Source organism: Aphis gossypii, chromosome 1 (genome assembly GCF_020184175.1).
Source record: "Aphis gossypii isolate Hap1 chromosome 1, ASM2018417v2, whole genome shotgun sequence".
Taxonomy (NCBI): Eukaryota; Metazoa; Arthropoda; class Insecta; order Hemiptera; family Aphididae; genus Aphis; species Aphis gossypii.
In genome coordinates this window covers 58,478,466-58,496,717 of record NC_065530.1, presented here as the reverse complement: position 1 = coordinate 58,496,717, position 18,252 = coordinate 58,478,466, and the positions used below count along the sequence as shown (strand labels likewise).

Genomic DNA, 18,252 nt, shown 5'->3' with positions numbered 1-18,252 from the left:
AACGCGTTGGGGGGTAGATACAATAAAAGTATTAATATGCTAAACCATTCAAACAATTCAAACGGTTATATGTAAAATTAAAAATAATTGTTCTGCTCAGAGGTATGTAAAAAATAAAAACAAAACAAACGGAACTCGTGAAAGTGCACAGTACATTTATCAACTTTTTGCCTTTATAGTTTAGTGATGCCAACTGATTTCAATCATAATAGCATCACAAAAGAAAAACAAATAGTCTACACGACTTGCTCGATATTCAAAATTTTGACTGTGAACATTATGACGTTGAAAAACATCGATCACCATGCTGTCAATTTTTTCACTTTATAAAATAGAAACAAATAAAAACACACTAACAAAACCATACAATACATTATATATACTGCAATTATGTAAATAGATATAGCATAAGCTACTCATAATAAATGTTACCGTTATATGAGTATATTAATTTTTTAAACACCGAAGGAAAGACATAGGATCATATTATTATTATTATTAATAATAATTAGTATTTTGTATATTTTACCTCGGACCACACTTTACTATAGTATTATTCCTAGCAGTCGATATTATAATGAGCACATTGAAGCACACGTCGAGCATGAGTATAAAAAAATATAGAATATGTATAATATAATATATACCCGAGCACGCGAATGGCTGATGTAACGTAATTATGTTAAACTAACCGAAGTGTGTTAAATCAGTGAGTAAGGCGTTTTAATGAACATTTTATTATAGCTGTAAAATAACATAGGATAACAGCCGTCTACGGCGGAGGTCAAACGGACCGGTTTTGAAATTGGACTTCAAGTTCAGAACTGGTTATTCACCTCTCTTGGCTGTCGCCGTCGCGTATTTTTTTTAAGGAATTTTGTGCATGCACCGCCCGCGGGCTGCCGACTGCCGTGAGATGGCAGCGGGATCAGCTTTATGGTCACTTTTTTCTTTCTTATCGACTTATTATGCATTAACAATTCGTACAACTTGCGATTATAAATCTTTTCTAGTTCAGAGATATTTTATCAATCAAATAAAATAATGAATACGAGCAATGGCTAAAGTGGAAGTTAAGTGTGATATAGGTTGAAGCCTTGGTGGCAATAATGTACAATATAAAATAAATGATGTTAAAAAAATTAATATTAATCGAATTTATATTCATTAAAAATTTTTAAATTTAAAAATAACTACCTATTTATATAAAAATATTAATTATTAAAACCTTTCAAAAATAAAAGAAACCATTAAAATTTAATCAATTAAATATCTTATATATATTACTCAAATATTTTAAATTTTTAAAGTTTACCTGATTTGTAAGCATTTGAAATAAGAGCACTCCAGCGGACCACCAATCTACAGCATGACTATAATATGGTTCTGATTGTAAAACTTCTGGAGCTGTAAAAAAAAATTGAACTAAATATATACAATTATATTATAAAAATATTTATTAAATAACTAACCCATATATTGAGTAGTTCCACAGATGGTTGATGTACGACAGCCTTGTGGAAGCCATTTAGATAATCCAAAATCAATTAATTGAAGATGACCATTATCATCTAATAATATATTTTCTGGTTTTATATCTCTATAAATAACTCCAGCATTATGTAAAAAATCTGTGATAAAATATGTATAGTATGAATATTATAATATAGGTACTCATATCAAAAATAATATATCCCAATTTGACAGATTTTTTTAAAGTAAAAATTGAAATTTTATGATGTTTTAACAGTGCTTTTTTTTCTAATTCAAACTTTAAAAAAAAATTACCTTAAAATTGATAAATAGTAGTATTAGGACATTAGATACAAAATGAATACTGTACTAAAATTTCTTTGAAATTTATAATTATTTATAACTGGGGCTCAGATTTTAAAGCATAATAAACAACAAAAAAAGCATTCAATCGTTTTAAAAAAGCAAAAAAGAAGCATATTTATTTTTTTTTTAAAAAGCAAAATAATTTAAGACCAAAAATTAACATGAACTAGTTATAAAAATCAAAAAATTAAAAAAACAAATTAAAAAAAGAATTAACTACCATGTATTTCTTTAGATTTGCAATAGTAAAACTATTTCAAATGTCCGACAGAATGTTTTTATGCATAGAAAACAAACTCTCTATATCTACTGAAGTGATCGGGTACACACTTCATACAAAGGTTTCAAATTACAACATTTAATCTTAAATTTTGAAATGGTCGATATCGATATTATAGGCATACTGACTGTAAGTACTGCAGGCTATGTGTAAATCGATAATCTATACGTTTAATACATATAATAATCAAGCCGATAACAAAAACAATAAAAATCTAATACAAATATCTAGTCCATAATTGGGGTATTCACATTTCTTATTAAATATATTTTTTTATTATTATTACTGATGCATAATGAACATATAAAAAATTCACAACTGGAATAATTGAGAAAAACAAAAATAAATCGGTTTATTTAGAATCAGAATGAAAACAAATTTATGTATAAAAATTAGATTTCTATCTCATATATATAAAAGATGTTATAAAATCTGAGCCCTACTTATACAACATCATACTTTATAAATTATAACGCTACATAGTACAATTATTATAATTTATAAATATTAAACTGCAACCATTGTATGTAAATAGTTAAAAAATTATTGTGTATTTTTTTAAAACAAGCATGTTTAAACATATTTTTTGATTAATAATGACCTCATTCATATTATGATTTTTTGAATTAAGCCTAACTTAAAGGCACATTTTCAAATGAATAGATTTGTTCAACAATTTATGAAAAATATCTTATTCCAATATAAACTTCTTTTAAAAAATCTAAATCACATTAATTTTCCATATAAATTGAAAAAAATAATTATTTTTTTTAGAATTTTCAATGATCTAAATCGAAATTAAAACAAGTAACTCTAAATTATTTAACATTCTGTACTAAATAATAAGTCATAAGGATAATGAAGAAATAGAAACTATGATGATTTGAAAATTATAGTAATTTATATTAATCTATCAATATTTTATAACTTATCAGATTATCTGAATAAATAATAATAAATAATTGATAAAATATTACAAATAATTTTTATTTTTTAAAACCAATTTTTAAGGTTAATGCTTAAGTATTTAGATTTCAATAACGAAGCAACTGTTCTTTCGAATTTTAATTAGATAAATTAAGATTTAAAAAAATAACATTTGCTTAACAATTTATAAGGTGACTTTAGTTGTTTTTAAAAAAAATAAGTTCTAACACTCAACATAAGACACTATTGATAGTATAAAAAAAAGTATTTTAAAATTAGTTCTTAAGTATACTTTAAAATTACAAAAACCAGAGTATAAATACATATTACATATATTTATTTATTTATTCCAAAAAGTATAATAATTGTGGGGGGAAGGAAGTTTGGTTAATCACCCCCCTTTATTTAACTCCAAATATTAAAAAACAATTTTTAGTTAACGAATTTTAGTAATGAAATTTTAAGTTAATTAAACAGTTTCAATTATATTATTAACAGTGAGTACAGTTATACAAATTTGAATTATCAACAATAATTTTGTATAAATCTATAAGAGTAATTTAACAAAGTATTTAAACAGTAATAACTTTCAAATATTACTAAAACAATTAAATTAATATTGAATATTAGTATTTACTACAAAATTTACTATTTAGGAATATAAGTTAGTACATACATAATATAAAATATAATACATAATTATACACATAAAATAATTTGTTTAATAAATTATAGTCAAGAGGAAAAATTATAAGCATAATATGTATATTTACAATCAATTGAGCAGATGTATGATATGATATACCGAATAAAATAACATAGAAGTTTGGTTTTCAATATTTTATAAGAATTTAAAAATGTATCAATAGAATAAGCTTGTCAAACGGTATGGCAAAATAGATACCTATTATTTGAGAATGTCAAAAAAGAGTCAAAATATGATGCTATTACATTTTTTTTTTAAAACCTACAAGTATTTATTTAAAAATTTTAAATATGCAAAACTATATTTTTGATGCACCAAAAATTGTGAAACATCACAATATGCTTTATAATGTTTACAAATAATAATAATAATAAAAAAAAACTCACATTTTAAATTATTATTTAATAAAAAATTACTTATTTTTGATATGATTTAAAAGAAAAGAATATTATACTTTAATTTGACATTCATAAAGCAATTACAAAACCAATAAATGAAAATATATTGCATTGATAAATAAACATGGAAGCCAAAAATGCATATACTAACATTAAACTAAACTAATTGTATATTTACATTAATAGTTTTGAAAACCCATTATAACTTTGGTAAAAAATAATTGTAAATATTATAAGTTAAATAATATTTTTACGCAATGCAAGACTTCTAAACACAGTCATACACCAGTATAACTGAATTTTCTGTATGAATTAAGATATAATTTTTAATGATATTAAATAATATATTGTTTACAATTTGGAAATAATTTAAATAATTTATTAAAATATGTATAATACCTATTATAACAACTAATTCAGCAAAATATACACGACATAATTCTTCAGGTAGTGGTCCATATTTTTGTAATAGTTTCAATAATTCGCCACCTCCAATATACTCACTGACTAAAAATAATAAAAATTAGAATCAATATTTAGTAAAAAGTTTAAAGACAGTTTTTATACAGATATTCAACAAATAACAAATTAAAAAAAAATAATAATAATAATCAATTACAATGAATAACAATTCCAACATATAATTAATATTTAACTCACCAATGAACAATTGATTTCTATTTTGCCAAAAAAATGGACAATTCACAATAAATGGGTGATGACCACATAATGATTGAATTTGTACTTCATTTTTAACTTGTTGTACTCCATTCTCGTTTACAATCTATTATTTATAAATATATTTAAATCATACTATAAGCTTAATTACTTTTAAATTTCATTAAAAATGGCAAAGTATATTAATATTAAATACTTTTATGGTTTACATAATATTATAATGATTTAAAAGTCAAATAAAAATTTGGCTGCCATATAGTATGCAATTAAATATGCATTAAATAAATCGGACTTATTTATTCCTTACCATCGTGTTACCATGAGATATCTGCAATATGTATCATTGTATCATATGAATTATGCTAAATTCTACATAACTTAAAATAATTTGTGGTTGATAATTTATAGTTAAATAGAAATCTTTTGCCAACATATTAAGTATATGACTGTGTATAAATTGTAGTGTCGGGAAATAAGTGGCATACTGAGTGTTGAGGTTGAACCCATACTTTTACAAAATATCAAGTCATAAAGTATAAGAATATAAAGATAAAGTGTTAACCGAAGAAAAAGATTAAACTGAATCTATTTAGAGGATATTAGCACAATATTTGTTTTCTCTCTTATTCACACACAACATACATAAAACTCTTTCACCTAAACTATTTTTTTTATGATTTTTGAGTAAAATCACTAATTAAAAAAACTTAAGAGGTTAATATTTTTAAGGGTATGACATAATATAGGTTTTATATTTTATTGTTATTTAATTTTATTTTCCACTTTCAGAAAAAAAATTTTTTAATTTAAATGATGTTTAAATTGTTTCGAGACAATATTTAGACAAATTGATATGTTAAGATTTCTCAACAACATAAAAAAACGATTCTCAGTAAATGTGTTTAGTCTATGCTATGTATGGGTCAAATAAAACGCAGTGTGCTAACATATTCTTAAAGATAAACTTAGGCCTATGACAAACCGGCCAGTCGCAAATAGATCACATTTTACAGCGGCTGATAGAACACGTTAGTTGGTAGACAGCATATTATATGACAGCCCAAAATTATTTTACTCATCATAGTTTTACTAAAAACATTATTTAAAAAAAAATATAAAACTATAATTTCAGTAAAAGAATAAAACAAAAATTATCTTTAAATTATAGGTTAATTTTAAGTTTTAGTTTAAATTGTGTATATTTATAATATTATACAGAAAAAGGATTTTATTATTTATTTATTTTTTCCAAGAAAAAAGATTATTTTTGATGTGCTCAATTCTTACAACATAAATTTAATTGAGATAAAATTAAGAATTAAAATCCTAAGACTGAATTTAATTCCTACATATTTTTTAGGTATTTTATTACACATACCAGACACAATAATTAATCTTAAATTAATATTAAATTAATATTTAGTTACCAATGATTTTTCCAAAACTTTCATAGCATATAAGTCACCGCTGGAATTCAATTTCTTAACTTTGTAAACTTTTCCAAACACACCATTACAAATTAATCCTAAGCTCTGAAAATAAACTTGATGTTAACTACATCTAACTATAAATATTCAAACAGATAATTACAGAGTAATTTAAACAATATTACTATGAGAATTTATGATTTTAAAATATTTTTAAAGTTATTTTAAAGCTACCAAATTAGTTATTTTTATAGATCTTATATAATATAAGATATAAATAATATATTATTAATTTTTTATTCCATTAAAATGTTGAATATCTATAGTGTAAAATTCAGTTTTCATATAGTATTATCTTTGATGATATTTTAGATAGCTACATTTCTGTGGTTCTAGTTTTTCTATAGCATACTTTAAGATTTATGAAAACAAGTTCAATACAAAAATAATATGGCAATTGGCAAATAATATACATTATTTGTATACACAAGCAATGTATATTATTGTAATTAAAATATAATCAAATAATGAAACACAAATTTATTTTTATTATACATAAAATATACAATCTATTCCTAAGGATATAAATAATAAATTGAATATAAATTCAAATGATTTTAATATTTTATAGTAAAACTATACATAAAAAAGTAATACAATCTCATTAAATATTAACTTAATTAAAAATACTAACAAAAGTTAGAATTAAAATGAAATATCTAATTTATTAATGAAATAAATACCTTAAATGAATATTCATTTATCTGAGATCTAATTTTAAAATCAGGCAAAAAAACTTGTTCTATTTGAGGAATAGGCCATATTGTTTTACTAGCTTTTAATCGATCAATAGTTGAATCTTGCCATCTGCAATAAACAAAAAGAATTAATAGAATAAAAACATAATTAAAATACCTATTGTATTATTTGTATTTTGTTATTTTATAATTTACTCTACATACCTAGTACTATAGTGTTAAGATTGATATGTAACGGTAAAATGTCAAATGTAAAAAATAATAAATTAAAATTAAATTTTCCCATGACTCTATCTGATCAGACAATAAAAATATATATAATAATACATATTCTATACTTAAACCATGTTTGTTATTTTTTATAAGTTATAAGAGTATGGAGTTTTAGGACAGATACTATTCAGTCCCAATGCTTAATAATTTAATAGGTATATTAATACAAATTTAACTATAAAAAAAAGTCCTCTGACTATTAATTTAAAAAAATGCTCTTAAAATTGTACTAAATAGGTTAAACTTACTTCTTTTTTGATTCTCTTGGCCAAGGTCTGCAATCCATTTTTTTTTTTTAGTTCATGTTAAAAGTAAAACATTTTCTAAATAAAATTTGTATACAAATAAACTTATATAGTTACATAAGTAAAAATCATTAAAATAAAAAACTATGTAGGGAAATAAATATTATATAGAAAGAATTATTGATAATAATATGTAGATATTCAGTATAACTATAATTGGAAATTAATCAATTAAATTATAAATAATACAAGATAATCAATATATTATTTAGAAATTAAATTGAAACATAATATATATTATTAGTAGTTAGTATTCAACAACCCCGTACACATTAAAATATGTAATAGTTATCTAAACATAAACTAATAAAAATGTCTAAATGTCTATACAACTATATTTTATAATAATAATATAGACTGTAGTCAATGATTATATCTTACAAACCTTATATAATATAGTAATATACCTACCTAGTTAGAACATATTAAATACTGTATTAATGTCATATTATTTAACGCACGTTGCCTTGATAAGTATCTAGTGATAACGATAATAACGTCAACATTAATATTATCACAGAATACCGCGATGGCCCGATCCAACAATAAGTTGTTGCTCCACGCAGTCCAAGCTATATGAGGGACCAGGAATCACTAATTAACTATATAATTATGTATTTTAGACTATAATAGTTCAGTGTGAGGGACTGGTTAATTTCACGATTATAGATAAATGTCTATCTAAATCATAGGTGTAGATACTACTATACTAGAATCTAGTAATTATATAAATGTATAACCGTAATATATATTTAACATTTGAGGTTCTTTAGGTGTATTTTTTACATTTACGATATATTATAATAATCTAAAAGCCTTGGGTTTTTTTCGCAGTATTTGAAAATAATAGAAATTGTAATTAAGTTTGTGGTTTATTTATATTGTATAAAAGTAACTATATTTTAGCCATTAAAGTCAATGCCCATTACCTAGAGAATAAACAATTATATTATCAAGGCTCCCTACTATTATCCCAACCAATACCATTAATATAAATTTATTAGAAATTGGCTATCTCCAATATGCAGTCTACAGTAGTAAATTAACAGTAAATTATATTTTAGGAGAGGGCATTCAAATAACATATAAGAGTATTAGTATGCGGCCTATCTATATTTTATAAAAAATAATAGTAAAAATTGTTTTTCGGTACAAAAAGAAAATGTATTTTATTTATTAAAATATGAATGTGTAAAAACCGTATGAATTTTAAAAACAAATAAAAAGTTAATTAACTATAAATTATAAATCGACTATACTATACAGCCCCGCCCTAGACATCAAAAATTAGTTTTTGCTAACAAGTAACAGTAAACCCTCACCTTGACATGACTTGTTTATGATTGGCGACGTAATCGGATAGATAACCTTACATTATTAGTCATACATCATATCGATGACAGACATTGAGAAGTACAAAGACAAAATGTATAAAATACCAGTGTGAGCATTTTATCCATGGTAGTACACAAAATGATAGTAGACCACAAATTGGGAAATATACCCCAGAAATTAATTAGTATAAAATGTCTTTGCTAAGAGGTCCCCTACCTATACATACATTAATATCTCAAATCTATATTCTAATTCGATAGAATATTAAATCTTCAAGGATCATTATATTATTATGATTTTTAGTTTATTGGCATTAAAAAAAAAATAATCAAATTTATTAGGTAATCACTAAGTGATCTTGTAAGTACCTTAAGTATTCAAGCACAGGATATCTCCAAATTATCAGTACATTCAGTACAATAGTAGTATACAGAACTAGGTATAATAAAATGCACATTCTGTTTGAATTTGGGTACCATTTTTTATTTTATAACTACCATTGATCATTGAAGCTTATTTTTTGGCCCGTCTGAGCACTGATACCTCATTTGGGCTGTGAAATTTATTTATCAGATTATTCTATTAAAAGTTTAAACTACCAGATTACGTACTTGATAATATAAGGAACCAAATTTATTGGTCATTGAAATCGAACCGAACTTATTAGCGCTGATATGCCATTGAACCATAGTACCTAGTGGCTAGTCCTAAAAACTATAATTTTATCAATCATAACACGCTAAAACATCCGATATCTTTCAACTTTGTACATTAGACATAATACTTTATAATGGATAAACGATATTGAATAATACCCACTCTGTCGTAGTGCCTTAATATTATTTTATTGTCATAATGAAATAAGTTTATTATTATTATAAATCAACTAGTCACATTGACTCTGATATTCTTAAGCTGAAAGTTTCAATTGATAGAGTAACAAGTCAAAAACATGAAATATTGCTCCTCGATCCTCATAATGATTAACACCTTACATAAATGATAGTATACATGTATTTGCACATTCAAAAATACGAAATTGAAAAATTATGATATGTGTTTTGTGAGTCATAAATACAAATAAAAAACTAAAACTACCTATTTGATCTAGAACATTTATAATATTTTTAGAATTTTTTCAAGTTGACAAAATATATTAGATAGGTATTTAGTAGTTAGTCACAATTTTAGTTATTTAAAAAAAAATTAAAAATTTTATACAGGTGTCAGGTACATACTAGCATTGATTATACATAGTATAATATACTGTATATAATCAATGATACTAGTTACAAAATAAACTCAATAATTTAATTTACTCTGAATTTATTTGATGTACATGTTATACTAAATAATTATGTCAATTATCTGACACAACTTGTAAAAGGAATATTTATATAATAAATAAAAAATAATACTTCAATTTTCAAAACTAGTTTATTTTAAATATAAATAATAAAAAACATTAGACATAAATTATATTTAAAATGAATATAGAGCTATTTAAAGCATAATCAGAAGTTAAATGGTGGAATTTTTTTAAATTTTAAACAAATTTGAACGTAACTATTTCCCACTAAATTAATCAGTCGCATTATAATTGTGTAACACATAATTTATTTATAATTACTCTACTTTTGCTAATAATTCTGATTCTTTGAAAATTGTGTATGAATCATCATCGTCCAATTGAATTTTAGTACCACCATATTCAGGTAACAACACTCGATCGCCGACTTTAACATCAATTGGTATTGGTTTTCCATCCTTAAATTATAATAATAATTAATAAAAATAATTAGGAATTCATCAATATATTTAATAATAAAACAATTAATGTACCTGATTTCTTGCACCAGGTCCTACAGCTACAACAGTTGCCTCAAGAATTTTTTTCGAAGCACTCTCTGGCAACATTATACCTCCTTTACTTTGTTTAACAGCGTCCAAACGTTTGACCAAAACTCGATCAAAAAGTGGGCGGAATTTGGTTGCGATTGATGCCTGTCCAAACAAAGTTAAAATAATGAGACAAATACAAAAATACAATTACAATAAGAAATTTTTTTTATTCAATATACATGTGGTAAGTTGACCTTAGTTTTTTTCTGCCCTGGTCAATTTTATTTTATGTTGGCTACCCAATTCAAAAGTTATTTTTTGGAAAGGAAGAAATTATATAAAATATGGAAATTCATTTTTATTTAAAAAAAGTTTTGACTAACTTCAGCTTTCTTTACAAAATGTAAAACTAAATTAAATGCAACCGATACAGACATTGTTAAAAGAATTTAGTGCTACAGCTACATTTGGTACAAAATTGTTATTTTTTACAGTAAACTGTAATACTTCTAATGGGGTATTATTGGGTTTTAATAATCTTGCTACCAACTCATCTCTCATTTCTATTCCATCAATATGTAATTTACCAACAAAAATTTTCTAAAAGCAGTAATCGAGGATCTATACAATTTTTCATATTATATTGTGTTACATTTTTAAATTTATATATGTCATAGGTACAAAAACATCAAATTATTGCAGTGGTTATGCAATTTTTGAATTATTTATTCAAGACAATTGTTACACCCAATATATTAAAGTATAATGCAACTTTAAATTTAGTTTTTAAATCAATTGTGAGTTTATCAGGTTGTTCATAAGTAACACTATTTACTTAGTTCATGGACGAATAAAAGTTTGAGTGAAAGAAGTCCCAATATCTAATTCAGTAGCTACAGTTTCAACATTTTTAAAAAATGCATTAAAACTCTCATCACTGAATTTTTTTTAAATATATTATATTACTATATAATTTTTGTATTTGTAAAACAATGAACATAAATTTCGGTATACTAGATAATACAATAGTTAAATCAATTTGGTTTATTCGAAATTTGCCGCCCCTACTCTAATACCGCTCTAGGCGGCTGCCCATTTTACTACCGCATTGGTAGCATGAATGTATAATATTAAATGTGCAAACATTACTATAAAATAGAAGTATGATACCGCAATATGCTGAAACGACAAAACCACACACACATTTACAAATCTATCTAATATTTTCGAAAAATGCCGGATGAAATATTTTAGTACATTAAATGTTATAATAGTAATAAAGACGTCTTACCATTTCGATGAGGTAAAGCTTCTGGTAGTTCAAACAGTGAAATGTAATATAAAATTACGATCGAGGAAAAACTGGAACGAAAAGATGTGAGAACGAAAAATGACTAATGAGAATATTAAATTTATTGAATAGGTTAAAGTAAAACCATATTATCCATACGTAAGTACGAGAACGTTATCAGACCCAGAAAAAGTAAGGTTATATGATAATTTCCATGGAATAATTTTTCTTAAATACATTATACATCATTTTATTCATATTTAAATGTATTAGTGCAATTTAGGTGACAATATTATCCTATAACTCGTGAATTACAAAATAATTTCATATTATAAACTGAAGATATAATAAAAACGGTATGATTTAATAATAATCAAACCAATTATATTTTGTCCTTTAAAACGCGAATAATGATATATATATATATTAGTTCGTGCTTTTAACACAAAATTATCTGGAAGAAATACTCAACAAAGTTTTTACAAAATACTTGGTAGCGGGCTTTCTCATGCTCCCTGGTTATTCAAGCAATTTAAGTTTTGACATTTTGAAAAAAGAACAATAGTAATTTAAAATAGCTTGTCAATTTCATCATTTAAGGCATTTACTTAGTTCTAAAAAAAAAGAATTATTTCCTTTTATAAGTTTAAAATTAACAATACTAGGTACCTATGTATTGAAAAGCAAAGTAAGCTTATATAGTAAACATAACACAAAAGGCTTTAAAGAGTTACCCATATCACAGAATAAATTAAATCTATATGATTATATAGTAGGGGTAGCCATTAACCTTAACTTTGGGAGTCGCAAATTTTTTAAAGTTAATTCGAGGTGAGCCACATTGTAAAGCAATGTTTATAAAGTAAAGATACATTTTTCATTTTAAATCAAATGAAGGAACATTTATTTACCTACTTTTAATTTTAGTCTAAGTTTGGTTCAAGAGCCTCACAAAATTGATTTAAGAACCGCAAGCGGTTCGCGAGCCTCGTTGTGGCCACCCCTGCTATATAGCAATACTTGATTGATTGTACTTTATTTTTTTCGGATTTATTATTTTGTTGTAGGCTGTAGGATTAAATATTTAATTTGCAGCAGGTTGAAACAGCATTAATTCCGTAATCTTTTCTAACATGTATATCGGAATCGCGGATATTTCGCCCCCGTCAAAAAAACCAGTCCCCGGCAATTTTTAAGATAGGACGTTTTGTCCCGGAGAGTTATTAGACATAGGACGTTTGCTCCCCAGCATATTTTAATAAGTAGGTACTTTAATTTTAAATGACAATATTACAAAATTACTAATACATACTCAATATTCACACAATATAATTACAAATAGTCAAAATTTAAATAAATCACAATTATATTAAGTCATATTAAATTTTGTAAAAATGAATAAATGAATACATTTTTAGGTCAATAAATTGACTTATTTTTTTTAAATAATATAAAATTTTATTATATTTAAATGTTGTACAAAATGACTGTAGTTTCTTTTCCTTAAAACTAAGTATTTTCGGTACATTTATTATTTTATTTTGTTTTTGTATCAATGCAGTCGTTGCAGACGCATTGCACATCTGTATTGATTCAATAAATATATATAAATTAGGATGTTAAATTCTTACAATATTTTTTAATTTTTTGTTGAACCCTTCTGACACGTTGTTGATCCGACCATAGCCTTCTTTTGTGGCATTGTAAACGTTCCACATGTGTGGTAAAAATATTGGTGGATGTCGTAGAAAGCGAGTTGTACCGTACTCCGTTATTGTGGATTTGTAAGTTCCGTTGACGTAAGTTGAATCAAAATACACCAAGATATCGTCTAATCCTTCCAATGATTTAAAATAATTAGATAATAGTGTCATTCCTAGATATTTTTTAAATACTTAAAGATTATAAAACTACTTAAAAAATAATAAATAATAACGATTTAAGAAACCTGAGAACCGAATGTCCAAAAAAAAAATTGCCGGGGACGAAACGTCCGTGGATTGGTTTTTTTTGACGGGGACGAAACGTCCGTTTACCGTATAACAAGGTACGAGGATATTCTGAGTATTAAGTATTAGGATGAAAAGATCATTTATAATGAAATTAGGAAATGTTTGAAATCATTTATTATTTTAGTGCGCAAAAAAAGAATTGCTTTTTAAGAATTAATTTTCATATTGAAATTATTATACGGTGTTAAAATTGAAAATACAGTGTAGCATTGTAGTAACAATTGACACACTAAAAACTCTTGTTATTTTTATTAGATCTTTTTGCTGTCCCAAATCTGTAGTCCATAAACCATAAATATTGGCAATAAGCGTAAGGATAGTTTTATAAATTAGAAATTTAGCTCTTAGACCGGTAAGTGTTATAACTAATATTCTATAATCAATGGTACCTATGGACAGTGGTATTATTAATTTTAGATAAATAGAGGACTGAAAGAGTCAATCTTTTAGCTCAATTTGGTTAATTCGTATTTCTGTCTTCCATGCTGAATTTATCTAGTTTGAGTTCAAACTTTCAAGTTAGGTACTTGAAAGGTTAAGTTATATACTCGAATCAAGTATCTATAACTTGACCTTATATCTGACTTTCGAATGGTACAGAATTTCCAGACGACCGCTTGCTTTCGTTAACAAATGGCGTTAGTGCGTTACCCCCGCACTGAAGAAAACTGTAGAATATTATTAATGAATATTGAATAGGTCCTAACCTATCTTTAAATTATTGTAAATTGTAATATATTTTATACCTATTTCTCCTAATTAATATACCTATATTAAACAATCAATATCAACCATGAGTAGTTATATGATATCAACTTAGTAGTTATGCCTTGTAATACTTTTTATTTGTTTGGGCCAATAAAAATTCTCATACTAGCTACTCCTTCGATTTCTAATTTTTAAATAAAAAATATCTTAGTAGGCAAATAGACAATTTTAAACCATAATATAATTATAGAAAAAAAGTGGAAACATAATTCAATTCAATTTCTAATAAACATAAATATTCTTATTGTTTTATGTTTTGACAATATATCATTGAACTAAGCACTTTAAGCTACATATTATTTTAGCATTGATTAAATATAGTATATTTACACGTTTGAAAGTTGTGAAGTATTTGGACTTTTACTTGGAGCTCAAGATTCTTAATATTATTCTTGCATATTAAGAATTTAATTAAATATTATTTCTAATTATATAACCTTAATATTTGACGAACTTGTTAAAACATAAATTTTTATTCTTGTTGTATGCACTATGCGATTTACCGTACAATTGTCGTCTATACATATACAGAATAATTATTCCCATAAAGTTGACAATTAAACTTATTTTTTAGCAGAACGATGATGGAAAAGTGATAAGACGACTCATTTGAAAGAGTTTGAAGAGACATCAGATCATAATATTGTTATACATAATAAATATTTTTAGAGATATAAATTAAATTCTATATACATATACGTAATGCTATTTTAATTAAATACATAAAATATATGATTGACGTTGACCACATATGATGTATAGTAATGTACGGTAGTCCGCATACAACACCATGTTAAGTAATATAATAGACAAAAGTTGGCGAAGGTTAACACTATAAAATAATTACACAAATTATATTCAAATCATTTATTTAAAAAAAATAAAATAAAATTAAATAATAAATAACAATACATGTATACATAATTAAGTCAATTTAAACTTTCTGATTGTTTAACACTTATTTTATTTTCATCCACACCATATTTTGTTCAATGAAGAAGTACACATTTATAATTAAAGCTATTGTTGTTTTTCAATTCTAGATAATTTAAAATATTACAAATATTAATTTTTTTGCAAGTTAAAATTTACCCACATTAATTATTACATTTTTTAATCAAATTATATCATTAAGACATTTTAAGTTGGTATAAATAAAAATATAATGAAGCAAATAATTTAAATATTTGAAAAATCTCAAATTAATTAAATTTGATGCTTGAAAAAATTTTATGTATAAAAATGAATATCTCACAATAATTTGAAAATAAAATTATAAGTTTTAATAGATAATTATTTATTTTGTAAAAATAAAATAAAATTATCATAATCTATTGTAAAAAGAATTAATGTCTTAGAGTAAGTTATTGTAATAATGACATTAATTCATATACAACAAATCCTATACTCCTAAAAACTGCTCTCTGCAAAAACCAACTACTAATTCACACATTAAAAATCTTTAAGTATTATTTTATTTATATGGGGTAAATAATCATTTACCTAACAGCAAGGCACTATTCCATGCGCCACATACTACTTTGACAATTTTCCTTAAATTGCATTTCAACAATGGTGATAAATTACTCAAATTAATCATTCGGTCACAAGTTAATTGATATGTCTCAATACCAAGCTGTTTATGAGCATTCCACCCACAACCCCAAAGTATATTATTCTTAGTTAGAACCATTGAATGTCTTGCCCCCAAACTCACTTGTTCGATATCTGTTTCTTCTTGCCAATTAATCAGTACAGGTTCCGGAGCCATTATTATACCACCATTTTCTGTAAAAAAAGGTTATAAATTAGTTTTTAACTTTTAAAAACATAATAAACATCCAACATGATATTTCACCTGTTTTAACTATTTTGAATACGTTTATTAATGCCGTAAACCAAATTAAGTCATACAAAACATTCAACCTTAAATTAGTTGATAATTAGTAACAGTATCAGATAGTAAAATGCTAAAAATAGTTTGATTAAAATGTAAATAATAGTATATATAATCTATACTAATTTCTAAAATATAGTCAAACGCATATTTATTTCCACATCAATTATTAAAATATTAGCTGTGAAAATATACATTATGCATAAAAACATTTTATCCGATGTTTTGAACCATTGCTACAAGTATTAAACATAATATAATCTAAATTATGAAATTCAAAGGACAATTATTAATTTGTATGATTTAATTAGTACAATTTTATATAGTACCTGGACAATTTGAAATTCCTAATTGCCCAGAATGATTCCAGCCCCACATGTAGAGATCATTATACTCTGTAATTGCAGCAGTATGCCAGCCACCAGCAGAAGTATTAATGACCCTAATACCATCTAGAGATATTAAAAGCCGTGGATAATCTTCTTCGTTTAATTCACCATGACCCAATTGACCTCGGCTGTAAGTATTATTGTACATTTTAAAATCTTAAACATACCTAACTTGGCTAACTTTAAAATAATGGTACAATGGTTAGTAAAATTTGATACAGTTTATAGTGCAATAAAACACAAAATACTTAACATTATGTGTAAAAAATTTATAACTTCAATTAAAAACATCTTACCTACTAGATCCTTGTGTATATAAGCAACCAGTTTCCATTAAAATAACTATGTGCTCAAAGCCACACGCTACTTGAGTGACTTTGAATTTTGAATTGAAAATTTTAGTTGGAATTGAATAAATTTCTATAGTAAAAACTACTTTGTAACAAATTTATAAAAAAATAGTTTTGAAATTAATAAATACCATTATATGTAGCCGCAAGATGGATAGTATCACTACAGCAAATATGATTTATAGATGGTTGACTTTGATTTTCGGATACAGAGACTTGCTCCTCTCTTTGTAATATTGAAGTAATATCATTCCACTTTAAATTACATTTTGAATAAGACCAACAATTGCCAATTGAATCAATAGCTAATATATTTGATTCGGATGAAGAAATCTAAACAAATTCATCATGGTATGATTTAAACTAAATAGGTACTCATAACTAATAAATAAATATTAAAACTTACAGATTTAAAAGGGCCATATCCTAAATCATCCAATATTTCAAAGTTGATTATTTTTTTGTTGATGAGACCACTCATGACAATTTTACCAGAATCTTTAATTAAATATATACAATGTTTATTAATTAATTAAAATAAATAAATAAATAATGAATTAAATTGAATACTTGTTAAAATAGAAGCAGTACTCCAAGAAAATGCCACTTGTAGAATTTCACCATGATTTCCTTCGTTGCCATATGCATGAAAATCCAAGTCGACGTTTGATTCAATGTTCAGTTGGTTGAACCCGTTAAATCCGCACCAAAACATACCCATGATGCTGTTTAAATATGAATCTAAGTCTGTTGTTGTATTGCAAGATATAACAATAT

At 24.8% G+C, this 18,252-nt stretch overlaps 3 protein-coding genes across 5 annotated transcripts in view; all 3 read right to left on the bottom strand.

The window, feature by feature from the left end:
- LOC114122218 (serine/threonine-protein kinase S6KL) overlaps nt 1–8,240 on the bottom strand; it is a 51,724-nt gene extending 43,484 nt beyond the window's left edge. The window contains exons 1-8 of one of the 3 annotated variants that reach the window (XM_050201171.1): nt 7,977–8,240; nt 7,535–7,609; nt 6,999–7,122; nt 6,256–6,360; nt 4,811–4,934; nt 4,550–4,657; nt 1,473–1,631; nt 1,316–1,407 (exon numbers count right to left, since the gene is read on the bottom strand). In XM_050201171.1, the coding sequence (XP_050057128.1) occupies nt 1,316–1,407; nt 1,473–1,631; nt 4,550–4,657; nt 4,811–4,934; nt 6,256–6,360; nt 6,999–7,122; nt 7,535–7,572 (750 nt within the window). In that variant the 5' untranslated portion in view covers nt 7,573–7,609; nt 7,977–8,240. Of the gene's footprint in view, nt 1–1,315; nt 1,408–1,472; nt 1,632–4,549; nt 4,658–4,810; nt 4,935–6,255; nt 6,361–6,998; nt 7,123–7,534; nt 7,875–7,976 lie in introns of those variants that run through there. The other 2 variants (XM_050201138.1, XM_027984809.2) reach the window with 2 other exon arrangements.
- A 2,104-nt stretch (nt 8,241–10,344) lies between these two features.
- On the bottom strand, nt 10,345–12,228 carry LOC114122219 (10 kDa heat shock protein, mitochondrial-like). Its single transcript, XM_027984810.2, has 3 exons — nt 12,060–12,228; nt 10,769–10,930; nt 10,345–10,693 (listed from the first exon to the last, which is right to left on the bottom strand). Exons 1-3 carry the CDS (start codon nt 12,060–12,062, stop codon nt 10,553–10,555), a joined length of 306 nt encoding a protein of 101 aa, XP_027840611.1. The 5' UTR covers nt 12,063–12,228; the 3' UTR covers nt 10,345–10,552.
- Nucleotides 12,229–15,691: 3,463 nt separating this feature from the next.
- Nucleotides 15,692–18,198, bottom strand: LOC114122211 (RCC1 domain-containing protein 1-like). The gene is made up of 6 exons (XM_027984802.2): nt 18,046–18,198; nt 17,882–17,973; nt 17,607–17,808; nt 17,422–17,545; nt 17,066–17,253; nt 15,692–16,627 (listed from the first exon to the last, which is right to left on the bottom strand). Exons 1-6 carry the CDS (start codon nt 18,194–18,196, stop codon nt 16,335–16,337), a joined length of 1,050 nt encoding a protein of 349 aa, XP_027840603.1. The 5' UTR covers nt 18,197–18,198; the 3' UTR covers nt 15,692–16,334.
- Between the last annotated feature and the right edge of the window lie 54 nt (nt 18,199–18,252).

Coding starts and splice junctions, on each gene's coding strand:
- LOC114122219 (XM_027984810.2), bottom strand. Junction 10,694..10,768: donor GACCTGGTGCAAGAAATCAG/GTACATTAATTG, acceptor TTATAATTTAAG/GATGGAAAACCAATACCAAT.
- LOC114122211 (XM_027984802.2), bottom strand. CDS start 18,196: ATGGGTATGTTTTGGTGCGGATTTAACGGGTTCAACCAACTGAACATT. Junction 17,809..17,881: donor GATATGGCCCTTTTAAATCT/GTAAGTTTTAAT, acceptor GAATTTGTTTAG/ATTTCTTCATCCGAATCAAA. Junction 17,546..17,606: donor TCTTGCGGCTACATATAATG/GTATTTATTAAT, acceptor TTTTTACTATAG/AAATTTATTCAATTCCAACT.